The sequence below is a fragment of the Somniosus microcephalus genome, chromosome 7 (assembly GCF_052327205.1).
Source record: "Somniosus microcephalus isolate GS21.2 chromosome 7, FLI_Smic_1.0, whole genome shotgun sequence".
Classification (NCBI taxonomy): domain Eukaryota; kingdom Metazoa; phylum Chordata; class Chondrichthyes; order Squaliformes; family Somniosidae; genus Somniosus; species Somniosus microcephalus.
The window spans coordinates 150782180-150809013 of NC_140993.1; the positions used below are offsets into that span (position 1 = coordinate 150782180).

Sequence of the window (26834 nt, forward strand, 5' to 3'; positions counted from 1 at the left end):
GTCCAGCTAACAGATGCAGAGGAGGAGGCCCTGGAGATAAATGGTATATCTGCATCCCTCTAAGTCAAAGATGGGGAGACAGGGAGCTCACTACTTACACGCATATACTAACTTTATTTTATCAATGACTGAACTACGAGAAGATTGAGTATGATGATTGACAAGATTTGAGGGCTAAATTCAATAGTCCCCGAAAACAGAAATGGATCGCGATCCGTGATTAACCCGCGCCCGTTGCTTCCGATGCAGGCAGTATGCAAACTTCGTGCTGCCTGCTAATTTAAATGATTGAAGCACGCAGCCAGCTCAAACTGCACTGTTGAGTGGCTGCATGCCTCAGCAGGGGGCCCAAGTTTGTGCAAGGCTAGCACCACTTAAAGCTAGCCTGCACTACTTAAAGCCATCCTGCACCTCTTAAAGGGGAGGTGCATTCTCGCTGGAGCAGGTGCTGGAACTCTTTCTGGAAGAGAGTCTGAGCAGGAAGAAGACTGAATTATGGCGCAACAGGGGAGAGAGCGTGCTCTAAGCTTCTCTGATACTGCACTTCAGGCCTTGGTGGAGGAGATGGACAGGAGGAGAGAGGTCCTTTATCCACAAGGGGCCAGAAGGCCCTCCAGACTAACTCTGCAAAGGCAGTGGGAGCAAATAACCGCGGCAGTCAATACCAGGAGTCAAGCACCGAAGACCTGGATGCAGTGCCGCAAGAAGTTCAAATGGCCTCACATGAGTGGTCAAGGTCAGTGAATTCATCTTTAAATGTCATATCCCACCAACTGATTACTAGGATTGGTAAGGCGTCGCGCCAGTGGCTCCGAGGAGCACGAACCTGCTGTCCTCTCTCAGGTTGATAGCATTCGTCCTCCCACCCATGCCGCTCCGTCAGTGCCTTTGCTGTTGCCCATCAGCCAGCCAGTCTAGACTGCTGCCGCCGATGTTGACATGGTGCAGTCTGAAGCCAGGCCTTCTAGGCCCAGAGCTGCTTGAGGTTATCCTCCAAGCCATCTGCAGTCTCCCCCACTGAAAGTCAACAGCCTTCCACCAGCCATGCTGCAGCCACTGGGGTAGTACTGCGTAGGAGCACTAGGATGGGCAAAGGCACACGGAAGACAAGCACTATGGGAATGCACAAGGGTGATTAGTTGACATTTGTATGCAATATGGCATGGATGATATATAGATTTGGTTTGGAATGTTTATTTTGTGTTGGCTTTTATTTTTGCATTGTGACCAAGTGAACACTGTAATGGTGAGCAAGAGAACATATGAAACAGGAGCTGGAGTAGGCCATTTGGCCCTTCAAGCCTGCTCCACCATTCAACAAGATCATTGCTGATCTTCTACCTCAACTCCACCTTCCCACACTATCCCTTAATTCCCTTCGTTCTCAAAAATTTATCTACAGGAAACTCTCGATTTACCAGCACCTAAATAACTGGAAATCTGTTAACCGGCAAAATTCAGGAGTAGGTTCAGGTAAGTTTTACTTCATATTAGTGGCTGTTCCTGGATCTGTGGCCGTGTAACCGGAGTTCATGCACCTGTTGCTGTGCAACAGGGATACCTGGATCTGTGGCCGGGGTTCCTGCACCTGTTGCCATGCAACAGGGATGCCTGGATCTGTGGCCATGTGATGCGCCTCAATCACTTCAAGGCTCAAAGTTAACTGGATAAAACAAGGCTTTTATTAGCAAAGAAAGATGCCTGTGTCTTCACCTAGCTTCACCTAGCATTCTGCTGTTCTGCTGCAAGACAAGCCTGGGCTTGTCTTAAGTAGGGCCAGGTATGGGCGGAGCCGACACACCCAATGGGGAGAAAGGGGGCGGTGCACTATATACAATACAAGGTAAAACACAGGAGCAGGCAATACAATATATGTAGTTAAATACAGAGTCTGAAGAATGACATATTTCATCACATTCACCCCTTCTACAGATTTAGTCTGTCCGGGGGTGTGATAGTCCTCTGTGACCGACGTAACGGTTGTGGTGCCGCGGGTGCCAGCTGGGTGTCCCAGGTGACCTCCTGGGTCTCTGCCGGGGGCGCCACCGGGGTTGTTGAAGGAGTAGGTGGTGGGGGTACTGTTGGCTGGTGTTCTTCCGGGGGTGATGAAAGAATAGTGGGTGGAGTGGGTGGGTAATAGTTGTTGTGGTTGTTGTCATTGTTGCTGTTGTTGTTGTAGTCATTGTCGTTGTTGCTGTTGTTACCGGCTGGGGCGAGGTCTTTTATGGACACAGTGTCCTCCCGTCCGTCGGCGTGCCGGACATACGCATATTGTGGGTTGGCGTAGAGCAGGTGCACTGGCTCCACGAGAGGGTCCGTCTTGTGGCCCCTCACATGCTTCCGCAAAAGTACCGGACTTGGGGTGGAGAGCCATGACGGTATGGATACGCCTGAGGTGGATTTCCGGGGAAACACAAACATTAGCTCATGAGGCGTGGCATTAGTGGCGGTACACAATAGTGACCGTATTGAGTGGAGCACATCTGGGAGGACATCCTGCCAGCGGGAGATAGGGAGGCCCTTGGTCCTTAGAGTTAGAGTGACTGCCCTCCATACTGTCCCGTTCTCTCGCTCCACCTGACCGTTACCCCGGGGGTTGTAGCTGGTGGTACAGCTCATGGCAATCCCCTTGGACAGCATGTACTGGCGTAGCTCTTCACTCATGAAGGACGCTCCCCTATCCGTGTGGATATAGCTTGGCATTCCAAACAGGCAGAACAGGCTGTTGAGGCATTTAATGACCGTGGCGCTGGTCATGTCTGGGCAGGGGAAGGCGAATGGGAAACGGGAGTATTCGTCCACAATGTTCAGGAAGTAAACATTGCGGTCGACGGACGGGAGGGGGCCCTTGAAATCTAAGCTAAGCCGCTCAAAGGGCCGTGTAGCTTTGATTAGGTGGGCTCTATCAGGGCGGTAGAACCGAGGCTTGCACTCAGCGCAAGTGCGGCAGTTCCAGGTCAGAGACCGGACTTCCTCAATCGAGTAGGGTAAGTTGCGGGACTTTATGAAGTGGAACAGCCGTGTGACCCCTGGGTGGCAGAGGTCGTTGTGGAGGGTCTGTAGCCGATCCCCGGTGGCATTGGCACACATCCCTCGTGAGAGGGCGTCGGGGGATTCGTTAAGGGCCCCCGGCCGGTATATGATGTCGTACTCGAAGGTGGAGAGCTCGATCCGCCACCTAAGAATCTTATCATTTTTAATCTTCCCCCTCTGTTTATTATTGAACATAAGCGCTACCGACCGCTGGTCGGTAAGCAGGGTGAAGCGTTTGCCGGCTAGGTAGTGCCGCCAGTGGCGCACTGCCTCCACGATGGCTTGGGCCTCCTTTTCCACGGAGGAGTGTCTGATCTCGGGCCCCTGGAGGGTCCTCGAGAAGAAAGCTACGGGCCGCCCCGCCTGGTTGAGGGTGGCCGCCAAGGCAAAGTCAGACGCATCACTTTCCACTTGAAAGGGAGTGTTCTCGTCCACTGCCTGTAGCGTGGCCCGCTCAATATCCTGCTTAATGCTTTTGAAGGCAGCATGGGCCTCAGCAGAGAGCGGGAAAGAGGATGCTTTCAAGAGGGGGCAGGCTTTATCGGAGTAGTTAGGGACCCATTGGGCATAATACGAGAATAACCCCAGGCACCTTTTCAGGGCTTTGGGAGTGTTGGGCAGGGGCAGCTCCCGTAGGGGGCGCAATCAGTCGGGGTCTGGTCCGATTTCCCCATTCTCCACCACGCTGCCTAGTATGCAGAGGCGCGTGGTGTTGAAAACGCACTTGTCCTCGTTGTAAGTGAGGCTGAGTTTTTGTGCAGTTTTCAGAAACCTCGCGAGGTTTGAGTCGTGGTCCTGTTGGTTGTGGCCGCAGGTGGTGACGTTGTCGAGATAGGGGAAGGTTGCCTGCAAGTGGTGGTCAGACCACGCGGTCCATCTCCCTCTGAAAGACCGAGACCCCATTCATCACCCCAAAGGGGACTCTGAGGAACTGGTAGAGGTGTCCGTTTGCCTCGAAGGCGGTGTACGAACGGTCCTCTGGTCTGATAGGGAGCTGGTGGTACGCTGACTTGAGGTCGATAGTGGAGAACACCCGGTATTGGGCGATTTGGTTCACCATCTCGGATATGCGGGGTAGCGGGTAGGCGTCTAGTTGGGTATAGATGTTGACTGTTTGACTATAGTCAACCACCATCCGCTTCTTCTCGCTACCCCTCACCACCACCACTTGGGCGCGCCACGGGCTGTTGCTGCGTTCAATAATGCGCTCCCTCAGGAGCCTGTCTACCTCGGTCGCAATAAACCGCCTGTCCTCCCAGCTGTACCTCCTGCTTTTGGTCGCTATTGGCCGGCAGTTAGGGGTAAGGTTCGCGAATAGCGAAGGCGGCTTTACCTTCAGGGTAGCCAGACCGCACACTGTGAGGGGCGGCTGGGTCCCACCGAAATTGAGCGTGATGCTTTGGTGGTGGCACTGAAAATCCAGGCCCAAGATCACGCTCACACATAAATCCTTCATAATTAACAGTTTAAAATTATTATATACAGTGCCTTTAACGGACAATCGTACCGCGCAGTAACCCGCAATAGTCGATATCTGGGTTTTGTCGGCCATAGAGATTGTGCCCTGAGTAGGGACTATAGTTAGAGAGAGTCGTTGTACCAGACCAGGGTGAATGAAGCTCTCCGTGCTCCCGCTGTCAATTAAACGTTTAACCTTGCACCCGTTTACCTCGATGTCCACCATCGATTTGGATAGTGGGTGCGGTCTGGACTGGTCCACTGTGATCGACGCCACTGTAGGGCCCTGATCGGGACAAGATGGTGGGCCACACGAAGCCGGGTAAGATGGCATCCATGATGTCTGCTCACGAGATGGCGGACCCCACGAGGTCGGACAAGATGGCATCCCAGATAGCCGCTCCCACGGCGCGCACGCGGCGGTGGCGGGTTTGCCTGCGGGGTTCCCTCTGCACACCTTCCCAAAGTGACCCTTCTTACCGCACTTATAGCAGGTGGTGCTTTTCGCCGGGCACAGGTTCCTGGTGTGCTTCGGCTGCCCGCAGAAGTAGCATTTGGGGCCCCGATGTGTCACGGCGGTCGTAGGGCTTCTGGGGGGAGAGCAGGGCCCCGACGGTGTTGGGCTACCGGGCGGGGAAGATGTCTTCCAACATGGTGGCGCCCTTGGTGCATACGAGGCGGCGTGGGCCGCGTGGCCTGAAGAGTAGGAGTCAGAGTTCTTCTGAGCCACATCCAGCGATCGCGCTGTGTCCACAGCCTGTGTCAGATCTAGGCCCGTTTTCTCTAGCAGTCTCTGCCGGATGTAATTAGCGCTAAGGCCTGCGATAAAGGCATCCCGAATAAGCTCGTCTGTGTATACCGTGGCTTTCACGTCTTTGCATTTGCAGTCTTTGCCAAGCACTTTTAGGGTGACTAGAAAGTCCTCTAGCGACTCTCCGGGTCGCTGTGTGCAGGTAGCAAGCAGATGCCTGGCGTACACCTCGTTGGTAGGCCGCTGATAGTGGGCCTTTAGAATGTTGCAGGCATCCAGGTAGGTGGCGGCGTCTTGGATGAGTGGAAAAACCCGGTGGCTTACCCGATTCTGCAGGATCCCGAGTTTCACATCTCCGGTGGTTTTAGAGGCTGTGACGGCTTCGGAGTTGGCCATAAAAAATTCCAAGCACTGGAACCAGTGTCCAAACCATGCCGATGCATCCGAAGCATGCGGGTCCAAATCCAAGCGTTTCGGTTTCAAAAGTTGATCCATCGTTGAAAGTTTGCTAATAAAATTGATGCGCCTCAATAACTTCAAGGCTCAAAGTTAACTGGATAAAACAAGGCTTTTATTAGCAAAGAAAGATGCCTGTGTCTTCACCTAGCTTCACCTAGCATTCTGCTGTTCTGCTGCAAGACAAGCCTGGGCTTGTCTTAAGTAGGGCCAGGTATGGGCGGAGCCGACACACCCAATGGGGAGAAAGGGGGTGGTGCACTATATACAATACAAGGTAAAACACAGGAGCAGGCAATACAAACACAGGAGCAGGCAATACAATATATGTAGTTAAATACAGAGTCTGATGAATGACATATTTCATCACACCATGTACGGGGCTCTCGTACCTTTTGCTATACCTCTCTGTAATCCGGACCTTTTGATAAACCGGCACCACGCTGGTCCCATCGGTGCCGGATAAAAAAGTGTTTCCTGCACTTCTGTTTTGAATATACTCAACGACTGAGCATCCACAGCTCTCTGGGTAGAGAATTCCAAAGATTCACAACCCTTTGAGTGAAGAAATTTCTCCTCATCTCAGTCCTAAATGGCCTACCCCTTATTCTGTGTCTGTGACCCCATGTTCTAGATTCCCCAGCCAGGGGAAACATTTTCCCATCATTAACCCTGTCAAGCCCCTTAAGAATTTTATATGTTTCAATTAGATCACCTCTCATTCTTCTAAACTCTGAGGAATATAGGCCTAGTCTACTCAATTTCTCCTCATAGGCCAATCCCCTCATCCCAGGAACCAGTCTAGTGAACCTTTGCTGCATTAGGAAGGTAAGGTGTAGGACTGATGGTGAGTGGGAAATTGGGGTTGCAATTATTGGTATTGCCGTCGGATGAGTCGGTCACGGACAGCCCGGCCAGAAAGTGACTGTCTAGGTTGCCTCCTCCCTTCCTCTTCCTCCTCCTCCTCCTCCTGTGCTGGTTGCCATATAGCTGGTGGCAAGGGCTGTGCCATCATGACGGCGAGGTTGTGCAACATGCTGCAGACCACCATGAATCTTGAAATCTGCTCTGCCGAGTACTGCAGGGCTCTTCCAGAGTGGTCTAGGAAGCGGAAGTGTTGCTTCAGCACGCCAATGTCTGCTCAATGGTATTTTGTGTGGCAACATGGCTTTCATTGAATGAATGCTGTCCACGTGTACGTGGGTTGCGTCCCAGCGTCATGAGCCATGTTGTTAATAGATAGCCCATGTCACCCAGTAGCTAACCTCTGGTTTGCCACAGTATGAAGACATGACTGTTGCCAGGATGCCGGGCAGTCACCTGCATGATTCAGCTGGACATTGAGGGAGTGGAATCCCTTTCAGTTGCAGTACATCTTAGATTTTACATGCGGCGCCCGTAAATTGACGAATGTGCAGTCAGTGGCATCATGCACCATGGGGAAGCCTGAAATCCTCGCAAAGCCACATGCTGCTCTCTGGCCAGAGAGAATGAAATGTATTCAGCTCTCCTGGAATACAGAGCCTCAGTTACTTCACTTATGCAACAGTGGATGGCAAATTGGGAGATGTTGCTAATATCTCCTGCTCCAGCCTGGAAGGAGCCCAACGCATAAAAGTTCATGGCCACAGTGACCTTCACAGCCACTGGCAATGCAGCCCTGCTCTGAGGTTACAGTTGTGGCTGCAGCAGGTGGCAGATTTCAGTGAAGACATCCTTGGTGAAGTGCAGATGTCTGACATGCTGTTTCTTGCTAAGGTTCATGTAGGAGTATTGCACCCTGGGCAGATATGGCCTCATGCTGAGAGCCCTTCTCCTCCTCCTCCAAGTCTTCCAGCAGCTTGTCCTGCTCTGTGGCTCCTCTGTTCATTCTCCCTGTCATTCTGTAGGCCAAGTGGAATACCTACCACTGCACCCATGTCTGGGAGCAAGTAGTCTGCGCAGAATCCTTGAAGTCAGGACAAATTCCTTCAGCACCTGCCACACCACTCTCTGTAGACTTTAGCAAATTTAAATAACCCTAGAAACCACCAAACACTTCTACAAACATAGCAACAACCAGTAGAAATCAAATAAGCAACTAACCTCTAAGTAGTTGATGATCCCTTTAAATAGCACTGGTGGGGGGTCCTTCCTGCTGCTGAACGTGTGCTCAGCTGTGCAAGCTTAAGAGAGGGTGTTAGCTGGAGCATTGAGTTCCCAAATGGCAGTGCTGGTGTCAAATCAGCGTTACGCTCGCAGGACGTAGCATACCACTGTTATTCTGGACACTCTCGTTGGCAAGTACTGAAGGGTACCTCCAGACCTATCTCGGCACTTGAAGCGCATCTTCAACATTCCAATGGCTGGCTGTATGACACACAGGTGATCATGTGGCCCTCGTTGTAGCACTCCTGCACTTCACTGGTGGGGTTCCTCACAGGTGTCATGAGCCAAGTTTGAAGGGGTTATGCCTTGTCTCCTATGAACCAGCCCTTAAGTCTGCTTTCTGCAACAAAAAGGAATGTTGGACTGCCGTAGTATGAATGCATCATAACAGCTCCCAGGGAATCTGGCGCAGTCCTGCACAAACCTCTTCTTGTGGCTATACATTGATGGACGAATATCCCTTGCAGTTTATAATAACTGCTGGTTGCTGTGATGGTGCTTGGATTGCCACGTGTGTGCAGTCGATGGCACCCTGTACCTGTGGGAATCAAGCTAGAGAGGCAAATCTGAGTGCCTGCTCATTCTGGCTATTGTCATCATGGGAAGTTTGCATAACTCCCAACCCTGGCAAACAATCCATCGGTCACCTGCCTTATGCATTTATGTGCAGCGGACTGTGAGACCCTCGAGATGTCTCTGGTAGCACCCTGGAAGGAATCGGAGGCAAAAAAATTGAGGTCAGTGGTAACCTTCACAACCACTAGTAATGCATGTCTGCCAGATCCACCAAGTTGCATGTCTTCTACTCAGAGGGTGCAAATGTCTACCACCACCTGATGTGACAACCTTTTTGTATTAATCATTAGCACACAATCATAATTGTAAAATAATCAGCACATATCAACTGAATACATCATTAAGAAGTCACAAGCATGCAGTATCTTTGACAATCCCCAAAACGCTGACCATTGACAACTCGATTTTGTCATAGTAAAGCCAATTTAAGAAAATATTTTTGTTCTAGGTTGAAGAACCACAGGTAGCTAACAAGCAGATTTCTAGGACAGATCATTTTAACAGCAGCGTGATGTCTTTTCTAAAATTAGGAAGTCAAGGTGAAGGACAGCAAGATTGAAAATAGTAATATAAAGAGTATGAGGTAAATCAGGAAATAGTGATTAGATAACAGCAAGATTAAAAGCTTGAAGATGCTTGGGCGTGTAATTGGCAAATTAATTTCAATGTAGGTAACTGTGAGGTGGTGCATTTTGGTAGGAAGAATAAGGAAGCCACATACTGCTTGGATAATAAGATCTTGTCTAAATGGGGTAGAGGAGCAAAGGGATCTAGGGGTATAGATACACAAATCACTAAAAGTAGTGATGCAGGTTAATAGGACCATAAAAAAAAGTAAACCAAGCATTGAGGTTCATTTCTAGAGAGATAAAATAGAAAAGCAGAGAAACTATGTTAAACTTGTATAGAACCTAGAATAGACCACTCTTGGAGTACTGTGCACAGTTCTGGCCTTCATATTATAAAAAGGATATCAAGACACTAGAGAAGGTGTAAAAAATATTCACAAGGATGATACCAGAACTGAGAGGATATACTTATCAGGACAGGCTGAGCAGGCTGGGGCTTTTTTTCTCTAGAAAAGAGAAGCCTGAGGGGCGACCTGATAGAGATCTTTAAGATTATGAAAGGGTTTAATAGAGTAGACGTAGAAAAAAAATTTCCACTTGTGGGGGTGTCCAAAACTAAAGGTCATAAATATAAGATAGTTACTAATAAATCCAAAGGGGGATTCAGGAGAAAGTTCTTTACCTAAAGAGTGGTAAGAATGTGGAACTCACTACCACAAGGAATAGTTGAGGCAAATAGAATAGATGCATTTAAGGGGAAACTAGATAAGCGCATGAGGGAGAAAGGAAAAGATGGATATTCTGATAGGGTTAGATGAAGTGGGATGGGAGGTGGCTCTTGTGGCGCATAAATGCTGGCATAGACCAGTTGGGCCGAATGGCCTGTTTTTGTGCTGTAGACTCTATGTAACTCTGTGTAACTCTATGTAAGATTGTACGGGGAAGGGAAGAATGAGGGAGTTAAGGAGTTCCATGGTTTTGAGATCCTGGGAAAGAATGAGTTGGGTTTTTCGAGGTCTGGTTGATAGCACAGAGCCTTGCTGTGGCAAGCACTGGCCAGGAAAAGGGTCTCCAACCTCATGTGCCACATTCTTACCGATTGTCGCAGGCAATTTTGTGAAGGAAAAAGTAGGACTTGCTACAGCTATGAGAAACCTCACTTTACATAGTATAATTATTCAAATGAAGTCACATGCCAAGTTTCTTGATGTCAGGCAGACCTCTGCCCACAGTCTGCTTCTCATCCATATAAACTAGGTGCTTCATTAGAGAAATGGACTTGATCTGCTTTATACATTAAAAGCTAGGTTGTATTTGGATAGTGATTGACAACTTTTAAGCAGTTGTGGGGGCTGGGCACTTGTTTATGTTTATGTATCCTGGATGACCAAAGGCTGTAAGGCCCATTCATACTAGCCCCATCTATAGCTTCAGTAGCCAGCTCAGAAGTCCTCGAGGAAAAAGTTCCTCCCCAACTCCTCATTGGCAATCAGGCAAGCCCCAGCCTCTCTCTTTATTATCCAGGAATAATATCCAGGAAATACCTTCCATATGATGTGATAACTTTGCTATGCAGAAATCCATCAAACGCCATTTTGAGGGTCTGTAGTGAATCAGTCTTCACTCCTTCCTCCGGCATCTGGTTGATCACCCTGTGGGAAAAGTAAAGCTTCCAGACGTCTTACTTCACCTCCTGCTTCTTCAGTTTGTACTGGTGATCCCTAGTTCTGCACAACCTCATCACATCAAACTTCCCATCTTTTTGCATGGTGTCCATGCCTTTAATAATCTTAACTATGAGGATCAAATCCCCTCTTAAGTCTCTGGGGTAGATTTTCATCTGGGCCTGTTTTCATGAACATTTCTGTATTTTTCTGCAGGCTGTTAACGTATAGTCTGAGTCTTGTGCCTTGTGGAGTGCGACATTTGCCATCATACGAGATTTTTGCTACAGTCTCCAAAGACGAACATGGAACTGGTACTGCCAAAGTTCAAGCAGGCTCTGCCCTACTGGCCAAGGGGGGTATCTGCTATATCGGAGAACTTTTTTCTCACAAAAAGGACAAACTTAAATTACTTCAGACAGGTATGGTGCATACTTCACTACCATGTGCACTGAACAGTTAATGTTTAACAGAACTTTACATTGAAAATTTCTCTCACTCTGTATGTATTAGTTTTAGAGACTAGGAGTGCCACAGTGTTTATTTCTGGAAAAAAGTTTGGAGACGATGTTGATCAGCAGATGTCCTTTCCAATTCAGTGCAACTTTTGGGCATTGGCCGATGCTGATACACACCTAAAGAAAGCTATGCAATGGGAAGATGCTGTAATTGGGTCAGTGGTAAGACAAAATCATATAATACAACCTAGCCAGGCAGCATCTTATTGTTCCATCCATGCATTTCTGGCTTGTTATTTTCTGTGCTTTTTTTTTAATGGACTTTATTAAATAAAAGTTGAAATTGGTGAATTTCTCTTTGGTTAAAAAATTCTTTACACACACATTTTTAAAGGTATTTTCTTTCTGTTATACATTGTTCACCAACCTAAAGATGGGAAGAAATCTCCCAGGCCTTTGCCAGTAGTCCCCTTTAAATACTGCTGCAGTGTTTTAGAGCAGCGCAGGCTGACAAACTGAGGGTAATTTTAACCCCCAAGAACGGGTGGTTTGGGGTGAGAATTAAAAAAAAAAAAATTTTAATCTCAAACCCGACCCCAACCCGCCCACTTCGGGTTTTAACAGAGGGGGGTTGAGGGGGCGGGCGACCAATCTACTCTCAGGAGGCGGGTTTGTCGAAAAAAAATGTTGTGGAGGTTGCGTACTTCCATTTTAACAGACTTTTTTTTTTTTTACCCATTTCGGCCAGGTTTCCCGGGACTCGGGAATCCCGGTAGGTAAAAGGAGGCGAGAAGGGCCGAATCCATAACGTAAGTGCATTTAGAGCACTGCGTGTAGGCCAGGAGGAGCAGAAGTGTTTCCTCCAGGCCCAACAAGTTTACCTCCATCCTTCCTGTCACCGTACACCCCCTCCCCCACGCTCACTGTGATCACCAACCCACGTCCCCACCTCCACAATCTCTGACTCCCATCCGATCTCCCCCCAACCACCTCCATGCTCTCCCCGCATGACCATGATCTCCCCCCACCTGACCACAATCACCCCCCTCGACCATGATCTCTCCCCCACTTCCATGCTCTTCCCCCCCGCTCCCCGTGACCACGAGCCCATCCCCCCAACCATGATCTCACCCGGACCTTGATCTCTCCATCCTTCCTCTTTGCTCCCGACTGTGGCCTTTTGCCGCAGACTTTCCCGGCTAACAGGCAGCCAGCCTGTCAATAAGGCTGGCTGTCGGGCAGGAAACCTGGTGAAAAAACTTTAAATACGCCTTACTGTTAATTTCAGCAGGGCGTCCGGGAAACCTGTTCTTCTGGGTTTTCCATCTGGAACTCCTCTTCTCCACTCCCTCTCCACTTTCCCATAAATATTAGGCCTGCTGTCTTTCCCTTAGGAAAAGCACCTTGCGTCCACTTAGTGCATTCCCAGGATGCTTTGGCTGAGATTGGGAATTTACTGTGAGAAATTGTGAACACAAACCTGTATTCTACCACTCCAACAGTATGTATTCCAACCAGCCCTTTTTATGTTAAGCATACAGCAGCCTAAAAGGCCATTTATATTTCTCATCTGGAAGTAACTTGTTGAGCATAGAATGTAGAGAATTTACCCAATTTCTAACATGCAAGATAATCCCTTCTTCACGTTTTACATTTTAGTGTAATTTTTTTTCAAGTTTTATATTCTGGTGTAATTTAAAAAAAATTGTTTATGGGATGTGGGCATCGCTGGCAAGGCCAGCATTTATTGCCCATCCCTAATTGCCCTTGAAAAGTTGGTGGTGAGCCGCCTTCTTGAACCGCTGCAGTCCGTGTGGTGAAGGTACTCCCACAGTGCTGTTAGGTGGGGAGTTCCAGGATTTTGACTCCGCGACGATGAAGGATCGGCGATATACTTCTAAGTCAGGATGTTGTGTGACTTGGAGGGGAACTTGGAGGTGGTGGTGTTCCCATGCACCAGCTGCCCTTGTCCTTCTAGGTGGAAGAAGTCGCGGGTTTGGGAGGTGCTGCCGAAGAAGCCTTGGCGAGTTGCTGCAGTGCACCTTGTAGATGGTACGCATTGCAGCCACAGTACGCCAGTGGTGGAGGGAGTGAATGTTTAAGGTGGTGGATGGGGTGCCAGTCAAGCGGGCTGCTTTATCCTGGATGGTGTCGAGCTTCTTGAGTGTTGTTGGAGCTGCACTCATCCAGGCAAGTGGAGAGTATTCCATTACACTCCTTGTACTGTCTCTCTGTAGCAATTTATGTTAGTTTTCCAGTTAATTCAGGGGTTTGAGTAAGTTGGGTCGATTCCCATTGTGTGCCGCCACCTAGTGGCTATTTGGTACCTAGCAACTGCAGTAAAAGCGCAGTAAAGTGCAGTAAAGCACAGTAAGTGCAGTAAAGTAAACTACAGACCTACAGCGGCACATGCTCTGGAAAGTATATTGTTCCCACGCCTGAGTCTTGGATATTATTTGTCTGTAAGTACTTGAGAATGTTATAGATGATTAGTGTACACTGTATGTTGCAGAAAATGCTTAGTTTGTAACTTTTCTCTGTAAGCAAACTTACACAGCTAGCCGTGAAGTGCTCGCTCTCTGTCTAGCTGGTTAACTAGTAGCTATATTTTGATGCACTATGTACAGGGCTAATTTAAAGAGAATGCCTTCCAGTTTGCTAAATGTATATTCACAGTAAGCTGTGTTTCCACGTGTTTGGTAATTTACATGCCAAATGTACTGTGTTGCTCAGGCGTACCTAAATTTGTGTATGCATATCAGTTATGCGCTTGTATATTAATGTGTGCTTCCATTTCTGTGTTGTATTTCAGTTTTACAATAAGAATCTTTCAGTAAAGCTTTACAAGAAAAGTCAAACCTTGTGATTTTTATGGGAAGATATCAAGTTGTTAGCTACCTGTCTAGCTCTGCATAGGAACGCGCTGCGAGGGCAGAAAAGTAAAAAGACAACAGCACAGCAGGCTCAAGCACAAGAAGATACCACTCAGCTACCATGAGTCTACGCTCAGGAAGACAATATACCATAGAGGACGTTGACCAGCCAATCGAGAAGCATGAGCCTCTCCGAGCAAATGATGCCAAGTCACAGTCCTCTAAAGCATCCTCTAGATCATCTCGGCGGTCCAGCAGACCGTCGTCATCGACAGCTTCTGCAGCCACCAAAGCACGTGCCAAGGCAAAAGCTGCCCAGGCTCAATTGTCCTTCGCTGAAAACGAAGCTAGTGTGATGAAGCAGATAGCTGACCTCGACACTAGTGTGATGAAGCAGAGAGCTGACCTCGACGCTAGTGCGATGAAGCAGAGAGCTGACCTCGACGCCAGTCTCCACATTCTCCAAAGCCAGAGAGCTGCCGCTGCCGCTGAAGCTGAAGCTGCAGCTTATGAAGAAGGTGAGGAGAACGAAGGCGGGGAGCCCAGCCATGAAGCATATGTTCTAGAACAGCCCCTCAGTCCAGTGCAACGTACAAGTGAGTATGTCCAACAACACTCCAAATTGTTCTTCAAGGAAACATCCAGGTATCTTGACGCAGAACCAGCTACTCACCACAGTAGCAAACAGCCTGTTTTTGGAGACACTGAGCTTAAAGGAGAAGAAACAAGTAAGACTTACCTGCAGAGGCCTCCACAGCACTCGGCCAATCCAGCCAAGCAGTCCTCACCCGAGCCACAAGGTGCACAAGACCTTGCTAGGTACCTTATCCGCCGAGAATTGTTAAGTTCAGGCCTTCTAGAATTTGATGATCGTCCTGAAAATTATTGGTCATGGAAAGCGTCCTTCCTGAGTACCACCAAGGACTTGAATCTGTCAGCCAGAGAAGAACTGGATCTGATGACAAAGTGGCTCGGAGCTGAGTCGTCAGAACAGGCGAAGAGAATTCGCTCAGCGCACGTCCGCAATCCCACAGCAGGCCTCAACCTGGTTTGGCAACGTCTCGAAGACTGTTATGGGACACCAGAAGTCATTGAACACCCACTGCTCAAGAAGATTGAGGACTTTCCAAAGCTAACCAACAAAGATAATGTCGAGCTCCGAGAACTGGGCGACATTCTCCTCGAACTGGAGTGTGCCAAGGGAGAAGGTTACCTGACCGGCCTCTCGTATTTGGATACAGCTCGTGGGGTAAACCCAATAGTGGAAAAGCTCCCCTACAACCTTCAAGAGAAATGGATAGCTAAGGGATCCAAGTACAAGGAGGACAATGGAGTGGCATTTCCCCCCTTCTCTCTCTTCTCCAGGTTCGTCCAACAACAGGCAAAGGTGAGGAATGATCCAAGTTTCACTTTCTCCACCTCCAGCAGTTACGCTCCTTCGAGAACAGAGAAGCCCACAAAGTACAGCAGCAAAGCCTCTATGAGCATGCACAAAACAGATGTTCCAGCCGAACCCTCAGTCAACCAATCCAGTTCTGCTGGGAATAAAGTGGATGACCCAGATCGTCAGTGTCCAATACACAAGAAGCCTCACCCACTCAAAAAGTGTCGAAGCTTTAGAGACAAGCCTATTGATGAGCACAAATCATACCTGAAAGAGAATCGCATCTGCTTCAGGTGTTGTGGGTCGACTGTGCACATGGCGAAAGACTGCAAGGCGACAATCAAGTGCTTTGAGTGCAACAGTGAAAAACACATCACAGCCCTGCATCCAGGTCCTCCTCCTTCAACCACCGAGAGTGCTGCGGTTGACAAAGAGGATAGCGGGGAGCAAAGCGAAAGCACATCTTCTTCAGTCACCTCCAAGTGTACAGAGGTTTGTGGAAATGCAAGCAGCCCACGCTCATGCTCCAAAATCTGCTTGGTTAAAGCATATCCTGCAGGGAGAAAGGAGAAGGCAATCAAAATGTACGCAGTGCTTGATGAGCAAAGTAACAAGTCTCTAGCGAAGACAGAATTCTTCAATCTCTTTGAAGTCAAGGCCAGCGCAGCTCCGTACACGCTAAAAACCTGTTCAGGGACAACAGAGACTACGGGTAGGAGAGTTGGGAACTTCATGATCGAGTCCATGGATGGGAAACTACAGCTTCCCCTCCCCACCTTAATTGAGTGTGACATGATGCCAGATGATAGGATGGAAATTCCCTCCCCAGAGGTCGCACGCCATCAGCCCCACCTACAGCCAGTTGCCAACAAGATTCCAGCTGTGGACCCGGACGCTCCAATCCTCCTGCTCTTGGGAAGAGACATCTTAAGGGTGCACAAGATGCGTGAGCAAATCAACGGGCCCCACAATGCTCCTTATGCGCAGCGGCTTGACCTGGGATGGGTCCTCGTGGGTGGAGTTTGTCTGGGAACAGTCCACAAACCAGCGGGTGTCAACGTCTATAAAGCAAATGTGTTGCACAACGGTCGCACATCCTTTCTCAGCCCATGCCCAAACAGGTAAAGGAAGACTACGATGGCATGACGCAGCATCATAGGTCAACCTCCTCTGCCTGTGAGGAAGAGGCAGGCCTCACTGTGAGCACAGACAGCCTAGGATGCTCAGTGTTTGAAAGGTCCAAGGATGATGACAAGCCAGCACTATCCATGGACGACAAAGCTTTCCTAACCATCATGGATGAGGAGGTTTACCAGGACGATGGACACAGCTGGGTGGCACCCTTACCATTTCACTCTCCCAGACACCGTCTTCCGAGTAACAGGGAACAAGCTATGAAGCGCCTCTGCTCACTCAGGAGAACACTGGAGAAAAGGCTAGAAATGAAGGGCCATTACATAGAGTTCATGCAGAAGATGCTGGACAACGACCAAGCCAAGCCTGCTCCACCTCTGGAGGAAGGTAAAGAACATTGGTACCTGCCAACATTCGGTGTGTATCACCCACAAAAGCCAGACCAGTTACGAGTTGTGTTCGATTCAAGTGCTGAATGTAAAGGAGTGTCTCTGAACGATGTACTCCTCAGCAGCCCAGACTTGAACAACACCTTGTTGGGAGTTCTTCTGCGGTTCAGGAAAGAACCTGTAGCCCTGACAGCAGATGTGCAGCAAATGTTTTATTGCTTCGTCATCCGAGAAGACCACAGGGACTATCTCCACTACCTGTGGCATGAGGACAACGACATCAACAAGAATGTGGTGGAGTACAGGATGAAGGTCCACGTGTTTGGAAACAGCCCTTCACCTGCTGTGGCTATCTACTGCATGAGGCTAGCTGCTCAGAAAGGTGAGCAAGAATATGGCTCCGATGCGAAGCATTTTGTTGAGAGACAGTTCTATGTTGACGGTGGTCTTACCTCGGTTACCACACCTGAAGAAGCAATAGATCTCCTGACAAGAACCAGAGCGATGTTGGCAGAGTCCAACCTGAGACTACACAAGGTAGCATCGAACAGTGGACAGGTGATGGAAGCCTTCCCTGCAGAGGACCGTGCTAAGGATCTGAAGGATTTGCACCTTGGAGTGGATCCTCTCCCGCTTCAATGGAGCATGGGGCTCTCCTGGAACCTGGAAACAGACAGCTTCACATTCCTGGTGTCCCGTGAAGAAAGGCCATTCACACGGAGAGGCGTCCTGTCCACAGTCAACAGTTTGTACGACCCTTTGGGGTTCGTAGCTCCCATAACAATGCAAGGAAAAGCATTAGTACGGGAACTCTCATCGGATCAGAGTGAGTGGGATGCTCCACTCCTCCCAGAAAAAGAAGCAAAATGGAACCTATGGAAGGAGTCCTTGAAGGCTCTCGAAGACCTGCACATAGAGAGGTGCTACATTCCAGGATCGCTGTCTTCAACACAGAGAAGAGAGCTGTGCATCTTCTCAGACGCTTCCACAGTAGCAATAGGAGCTGTGGCCTACTTGAGAGCAGCTGACACTGATGGGAAATACCATGTGGGATTCGTTATGGGGAAGTCCAAGTTGGCCCCTCGGCCTGCCCACACCATTCCACGTCTCGAGCTTTGTGCAGCTGTGTTGGCTGTTCAACTGTACAAGTTGATCAGAGATGAGATTGACATCGATGTGGGTGCCGTCAAGTTCTTCACGGACAGCAAGATTGTACTTGGTTACATTCACAAGTCCACAAGAAGGTCTTATGTGTATGTTTCCAACCGGGTGACTCGTCTCACACACGACGTCTTAAGCACTCTCATGGCTGAAGTCATGGCGATCATGAATGCAAGACCCCTGGTGCCGGTGTCCACCGACCCAGACATGCCTGCAGTCCTCACCCCAGCGATGCTCCTGACTCAAAAGATGAGTGCTATTTCAGCCCCCTCTGGAAACTTTGACATGGCTGAGCTGCACAGGAAGCAGTGGAAGCAAGCCCAGTGTCTTGCAGACACTTTTTGGAAGAGATGGAGAGGAGAGTATTTGTCCACCCTACAGAGCCGTAGGAAATGGACAGAAGACAAGTCAAATGTCAAAGTGAGAGATGTTGTCTTGCTGAAAGACAGCCAAGCACACAGAAATGAATGGCCAGTGGGACTGGTTGTCAAAACTCTGCCGAGCAGGGACAAGAGGGTCCGCAAGGTGGAGGTGAAGATTGTCAAGGAGGGTACTGTCAAAGTGTTTCTGAGGCCAGTCTCAGAGATCGTAGTCCTCCTTTCTGAAGAAACCTAGAGAATGGATTCTGAATATGTTTGCAGCCAAAGGACGTTTTCTTTAGGTTTATTTTGTATCTGTAGTGATACAATGGAATAGTACCAAGCGGGGAGTGTGCTGTCTCTCTGTAGCAATTTATGTTAGTTTTCCAGTTAATTCAGGGGTTTGAGTAAGCTGGGTCGATTCCCATTGTGTGCCGCCACCTAGTGGCTATTTGGTACCTAGCAACTGCAGTAAAAGCGCAATAAAGTGCAGTAAAGCACAGTAAGTGCAGTAAAGTAAACTACAGACCTACAGTGGCACATGCTCTGGAAAGTATATTGTTCCCACGCCTGAGTCTTGGATATTATTTGTCTGTAAGTACTTGAGAATGTTATAGATGATTAGTGTACACTGTATGTTGCAGAAAATGCTTAGTTTGTAACTTTTCTCTGTAAGTAAACTTACACAGCTAGCCGTGAAGTGCTCGCTCTCTGTCTAGCTGGTTAACTAGTAGCTGTATTTGATGCACTATGTACAGGGCTAATTTAAAGAGAATGCCTTCCAGTTTGCTAAATGTATATTCACAGTAAGCTGTGTTTCCACGTGTTTGGTAATTTACATGCCAAATGTACTGTGTTGCTCAGGCGTACCTAAATTTGTGTATGCATATCAGTTATGCGCTTGTATACTAATGTGTGCTTCCATTTCTGTGTTGTATTTCAGTTTTACAATAAGAATCTTTCAGTAAAGCTTTACAAGAAAAGTCAAGCCTTGTGATTTTTATGGGAAGATATCAAGTTGTTAGCTACTTGTCTAGCTCTGCATAGGAACGCGCTGCGAGGGCAGAAAACTCCTTACTTGTGCCTTGTAGATGGTGGAAAAGCTTTGGGGAGTCAGGAGGTGAGACACGTGCCACAAAATATCTAGCCTCTGACCTGCTCTTGTTGCCACAGTATTTATGTGGCTGGTCCAGTTAAGTTTCTGGTCGATGGTGACCCCAGGATGTTGATGGTGGGGAATTCGGCGATGGTAATACCGTTGAATGTCAAGGGGCAGTGGTTAGACTCTTGCTTGTTGGAGAGTCATTGCCTGGCACCTCTGTGGCACAAATGTTTCCTGGCACTTATCAGCTCAAGCCTGAACGTCGTCCAGGTCTTGTTGCATGCGGGCATGGACTGCTTCATTATCTGAGGATTTGTGAATGGCGCTGAACACTGTGCAGTCATCATCGAACATCCCCATTTTTGACCTTTGGTGGTTTATATTAACGTGAAATAGTAACAACTGAACTTTGATAGCAAGTCATGATTATTAATGTTATGAGGAACATTGTCTTAAGTTAATAAAAAAGTAGAAGGTTTACAGCTTTGTCAAATATAATATGTAACGTCTCTTGTGCTTTAGTGGCACTGAGCCAATATAATAAACACAGAAGCCTAGAAATTCAAGTAGGCCAGAAACCTGCCTGTAACACCGCTGGCCATGGCTATCGGCCGCCCACAGAGAGTGCGCAGACAGCACCAGTATTTTGGTACTGCCTGCTAATTTACATCAGCGGAGTGGAGAATTGTGGTGCAACGTGCTCTTTCCGGTGCTAAGCTGAGCAGGAGGTCAAAGGTGACGTCTGTTGCTGCTAGTATTTACGGAAAACCTGTAAGCCATGTACAGAACAGTTGCCGTATTTATTACAGCAATTTACCTGCCACCCGCTCACCAATCAATGTTACAGTATTGCATTCAGCTCTTGTGGAGAAAGCTCTTGTCGTTTAAAGCACATCAAAGTGGCACAAGCAAAGCTCTGGAACCTACCTAGGCAAGTGTGTCATCTTTTAAATCAGCTCAGGCTCCAGCTCGCAAAATTTCTACAGATGGAAAAAGGTTTGGCAACTTGTTTAAGCATTTCTGGGACGTCTGTTGGCTACGCCGGGGAAGTCTGTAGTTTGATCATACTTAGGGTTTTATGGGATTGGAGGAGAAGGGGGGAGGTTGTGGGTGTAAAACAGGGCAAATTAATTATCTTGTTTGTACTGCAGTCTGTACCTCTCGTGCTGAAGAAGGCATGCAGCATTCGCTAAAGAAGGCATGCAGTATTCAGTGTTGTTTAAAGACAAACCATTCCCTGCGGATGCCACAGCTAAAAGGAAACACTTCTTTTTTTGACATTAAGCCAAGATGGCCCACTTAGTGCTTTCAAGGACTCTCCCCTATCACTTTACCCACATATCTCATTCTAAAGGAAATGCTTGTTTAAATATTTAATGAAGCAGGAAGACAAAGATATAGGACAGGAACGATCAAATCCAGTGCTTTGTAGTTTTTGAAAGCATTATACTGTAGTCTTCATTTCATTGATATGCTGAGGTCACTTTAATCACTGGTTTAGGAGGGTCTGACAACTGATGGCTTTTTACTATTCTATGGTGAGGACAGAGTACTCGTATCTGATAACTTAAAGACTTTGAATTCACACTTCAGATTTTAGAGATCGAAACACTGAACATCCATAGGCGATTCCTAATCCAAACCTCAAGCTTACTCTTCTAGTCACTCAGAAGTAATCACCTGCAATATTCTGTATCTTCCCATTTGTTACAGATTCAGTATTACAATCTCAGGCAGGACAGTTTCAAATAAGCAAACCACCAAAAAAAAATTATACTTTATGTGGTGTATGTAACCTGTTCCACCTTAAGAGAACTTAAGCCTGTTCCACCTTAAGAGATGTACTACTTTCTCTGGCTGCTGTATACGTAATACCGGTGGTGACCACCGGTATATAAGTACTGTGTAGTGATATTGCTGTTAGTATAGCCCTGACCTCCAACTAGTAAAGACCTGTTGAAACGTTATTCTTGTAGTCTGTGTCAGTAATTAATCTTAAATACAACTAGAACACACAGACTTAACCATGGCGACGAGTCCGATTCTTACCCTGCGGCAGTTTATATCCACGGCGGCTTCGTCCACAGAACGGGCGTCGAAGAGAGGCATCCACCCTCATCACCCTGCTGGAAGACACGTCGCGCGGCAGGCATCGAGAACCCGGAGTGCAGAAGATATCCTGAACTCGAAGCCTCCATCAGCGGCAGTCAGCTATCTTCCTTCTACCTCGGTGGTGGGTAAGCTGGTCAGCGACGCGAGCAGAAAGTCGGCCGCGTTGGCTGTACAGACGGGGAGGGAAGACGGAGGAATAAAGGCGGTGAGATCGATCGCGACCGGAGATAAGGGCCGGGCCGCATTCGGGCCGAAAGGCGCAGCGCGGGGACATCGATCGCGGCTGGTGATAAGGGCCGGGCCGCATTCGGGCCAAAAAGGCGCAGCGTCTGGGGCGACTGAAGGCGCAAGAGCCGCGGTGAAGGCGAATGCAGCCGGTGCTAATAACCGGGCTGCAAGATGGGCTGCGAGGCGCGACATCGGGGAAGCGCGAATGCCCGAGGGAGCCACGGTGAAGCGGAGACAGCGTCGGGGGAGTTACTAACCGCTGGGAAAGGGGAGCAGCAGCGGCACGCCAAACGCCATTGCAGCCAGCGGGTGAAGAAGGCGAGCGCGGGAAAGACCGCCAAGCGCGGGAAACCGCCATTTTGTAGGCGGAGGACGAAGACAAGAGCGGGAAGCCGCCATCTTGGAAAAAGGGAAATCACTAAAAAAAAAAAAAAATTGCAACGATGCCTAAACATGGGAACATTAATACCTTTGATAGCGACATCGAAGATTGGGCCACGTATGTAGAATGCATACAAAATTATTGTAAAGCAAATAAAATCCCAGATGATGAGAAAGCACTAACTTTATTAAACTTAATGGGTGCGAAGACATACGGGCAATTGAAACACCTTTTATCACCAGATGAACCGGCGGAGAAGACGTTCGAGGAGATTGTTACTGTCCTGAGAAATCATCTAAACCCCACGCCGCTGATGCTAGTGGAACAATTTAAATTTTACAGCAGAAAGCAGCTGATAGATGAAAGCAATGCTGAATATTTAATGGAATTGCGTAAGCTAGCAAAGTACTGTCAGTTTGGAACGGGACTAACAGATGCGCTAAGAGATAAATTTGTGTGTGGATTATTAAAAGAAGATACACAAAAGCGACTGCTCGAGGAGAATGAGCTGACGCTTGAGATAGCGGCCACTATGGCAGCATCACACGAAGCCGCAGCAAGAGGCACGGCAGTAATGCAGCTACGGTCACCGGAACTCAGTACAAATCAATTGGTTTTGAGTACAGTAAAATGTTATCGTTGTGGAAAGACAACGCACGATCAGAACCAGTGTTGGTTTAAAAACCAAGAATGCAGAACATGTGGCAGGCTTGGCCACATAGCTAAAGTGTGCCGGTCAGGAAAGAAGACCAGCAACAAAAAGTCACCGCAAGGAAAATACGTAAAGGTACACAAGGTGACAAAGAACAGTTCGAATGAACAGAAGTCAGATTCAGACGCCAGCAGTAATGAACTGGGTAGCTTAAGAGTACACAACGTTGGTAAGGATGCAGATCTCCAGACAATTTGGGTCACTCTTCAGATAGCAGGAGTCCAAGTAAAGATGGAATTAGACACTGGATCGGCATTGACGGTCATGAATAAGAAAGATTACAAAAGGTTATTCCAACATATTCCCCTACGGGATACGGAGATTATATTGAAAACATAAACGGGGCAAAGAGTGTATCCCATCGGAAAGATAGAGGTAAAAGTGGTCCACAAGGGCAAAGAAAGCCAAGTAATGGACTTATATGTGCTACCTGAAGGAGGTCCACCACTACTGGGACGGGAGTGGATTAGAAAAATGAATATGGACTGGCACTCCTTAAAGGCACTAATGGTAGATTCCGGGGAAACAGATGTCAAACCTAAACGATTGTCCAGAATATTGGATGATGCTAAAGAGGTGTTCCAGCAGGGACTGGGAACACTGAGAGGAATTACGGCAAACATCAAGATTGATGAACATGCACACCCAAAATTTTTCAAAGCCAGACCGGTACCCTATGCAATACGACCTGCTGTAGAAGCGGAACTGGAAGCGCTAGAACATTCAGGTGTACTGTCTAAGGTAGATTGGAGTGAGTGGGCTACGCCCATTGTTCCCGTTATGAAACGTCCTTCGAGCAACAAGCCAGGAGAACCAGGGAAGGTTCGCATCTGTGGAGACTTCAAGATCACCGTTAATCCGGTGCTTCACACGGTGCAGTATCCGCTTCCGTGGATTGAGGATATTTTTGCTTCGTTGTCTGGCGGGAAACACTTCACCAAGATAGACCTGGCACAGGCGTACTTGCAGATGGAGGTTGAAGAAGAGTCACGCCAGTACCTCACGATCAACACGCATAGAGGTTTGTACCGGTATAATAGGCTGGTTTTTGGAGTGGCATCGGCTCCAGCAATTTGGCAGAGGGCCATGGAGCAGGTATTACAGGGAATTCCAGGCACACAATGTTACCTGGACGATATTCTGATTACAGGAGATGGCGATGAAGAACACCTTGCAAACTTGGAACTGGTGCTCAACAGACTGAAAGAGTATGGACTTCGAGTTAATCGGCAGAAATGTGAGTTCTTTCAGAAGCGGATCTCATACTGTGGTCATGTCATTGACCGGGAGGGGCTTCATAAGTCTCCTGACAAGATAGAGGCAGTTGTAAAGGCTCCCGCTCCGGATAATGTCTCTCAGTTGAGGTCGTTTCTAGGATTGATTAACTATTACCATAAGTTTCTACCGAATCTATCCACGGTACTGCACCCGCTGAACGCTCTTTTACAGAAGGGGGTACCATGGGAATGGAGCGAAAACTGTAAGAAGGCATTTCGCAAAAGCAAAGAATTGATCACCTCAGAGGAAGTGTTGGCTCACTTCAACCCGACACTGCCTATTCGGTTGGCTTGTGATGCTTCTCCATATGGTATTGGGGCAGTACTCTCACACAAGTTGCCAAATGGCACGGAAAGGCCAGTCGCATTTGCATCCAGATCATTGACCTCCGCTGAGCACAACTATGCGCAGATCGATAGGGAGGCTCTCAGCCTTGTATGGGGAGTGAAGAAGTTTAATCATTACCTGCAGGGCCAAAAATTCACACTTCTGACAGACCATCAGCCGTTGGTATCCATTTTTAACCCTAAGAAGGGTGTTTCGGTGATGACAGCACAGAGACTCCAGAGATGGTCCCTTTTCCTAGGGGCACATCAATATCAAATAGAATTCAAAGGTACAAAGCAGCATGGCAATGCTGATGGGCTGTCGCGCCTGCCACTACCTGAAGAAGAAGAGACGACGAAAGTTGACCCTGTTGAGTTATTTCATTCGACCATCATCGAGTGTTTACCAGTCACCAATGCAAGTATTGAAAGAGAAACCAGGAACGACCCGACACTGTCCCGAGTCTACGAGGTGACAGTGAAGGGATGGCCAACACATGGTGATCCTCTGTTACCGGCATTCTCGGCAAGGCGAGACCAGCTGTCCGTCTGCCATGGTACTTTGATGTACGGGACAAGAGTGATTATTCCTCCCAAGTTAAGGGAAAGAGTTCTAAAGGAACTGCATGAAGATCACCTGGGGGGAGTTAAGATGAAAAGTCTTGCTAGGGCTTATGTATGGTGGCTGGGTATTGACCAACAGATAGAGGAGTTGACGAAAAGCTGCGCTGGGTGCCAAAAAGTGCAAAATGCACCTCTGACTGCACCGCTACACCCATGGGAATGGCCTTCAGCCCCATGGCAACGTGTACATATTGACTTTGCTGGTCCATTCATGGACTCCATGTTCCTAATTGCGGTGGACGCACATTCCAAATGGCCAGAAGTGATCAAGATGAATACCATTACTTCAGAAAAGACAATTGCGGTGTTGAGAACAATATTCGCAAGGAACGAATTGCCAGAACAGATATGTTCGGACAACGGACCACAGTTCGTGTCGGAAGAATTCCAAAAATTCTTAAAGAAGAATGGGGTGAAACATTATACCTCTGCCCCATATCATCCGGCGACAAACGGGTTGGCCGAGAGATTTGTCCAAACATTCAAAAAGGCAATAAAGGCCATGAACGATGATCAGATTCCGCTACAATACAAGGTGGACAATTTCCTAATGGCATATCGAAACGCCGCTCATGCAGTAACTAACCAAAGTCCTGCCATGATGTTTTATAACAGGTTGGACTTGTTAAAACCAAATGTGCGGAGGGAAGTGGAAAACAAACAGTTCCGGCATATTAATAACAAGACCACTCGAAGTTTCGACGTAGGACAACCAGTGTTGGCAAGGGACTATGGAAACGAAAAATAGCAGTCCGGAACAATTCGGGCCAGACAAGGACCTCTGATGTACACAGTAGATATTGGTAACAATGTGATAAGGCGTCATGCAGATCAACTGGTAGAATCGAGAGCAAGGGTCGAACCCATGGTTGCGACAGAGACAACTGTGGAAGACGTTAATGAACCTGAAGCATCTACCTCGGCAGGGAATGTACCTGATGATGACGTCCAATACATAGGAAACCAACTAGAGGAGTCACCTCAGCAACAAGAATCAGAGACCACTGAAAGGCGTTATCCAACCCGAATCAGAAGGCCTCCTGAGAGACTGAACCTTTGAACTGTTTATACCTGAAGTTATATATGTATATATGTTATTATGTTATGTTAAATGGGGATATGACTGTTAAGCTAAAAAGGGAGGATTGTGGTGTATGTAACCTGTTCCACCTTAAGAGAACTTAAGCCTGTTCCACCTTAAGAGATGTACTACTTTCTCTGGCTGCTGTATACGTAATACCGGTGGTGACCACCGGTATATAAGTACTGTGTAGTGATATTGCTGTTAGTATAGCCCTGACCTCCAACTAGTAAAGACCTGTTGAAATGTTATTCTTGTAGTCTGTGTCAGTAATTAATCTTAAATACAACTAGAACACACAGACTTAACACTTTACCTACAAATCTCTAGGTTTAGCTATCAAGACCTAGGCTTGCAATTAATATAAACACTACATTAGCTACATGGAGATAATTCTATCTTTACTTCCTGGCTGTCTTCAATTTGTCACTTGAAGTATCCTTGGGGAATTGCTATGTACGGTGGTGAAGCACTGTCAGCGGCTGCACGTACAGGCGTGCTTTGGAGAGGGCTGTAACAGGAGCAGCTATCTCCAAAATGGATGAGCGGTTGTCAATTCGGCATTGCACACCAATT

At 47.9% G+C, this 26834-nt stretch overlaps 1 protein-coding gene across 1 annotated transcript in view; it reads left to right on the top strand.

Annotated features, from left to right (window-relative positions):
* The window catches only part of mcmdc2 (minichromosome maintenance domain containing 2), a 125853-nt gene that overhangs the window by 85674 nt on the left and 13345 nt on the right, over positions 1–26834 (top strand). Inside the window, exons 9-10 of the mRNA XM_085993093.1 lie at positions 10872–11077; positions 11169–11335. Of these exons, the coding sequence (XP_085849219.1) occupies positions 10872–11077; positions 11169–11335 (373 nt within the window). The remainder of the gene's footprint in view (positions 1–10871; positions 11078–11168; positions 11336–26834) is intronic.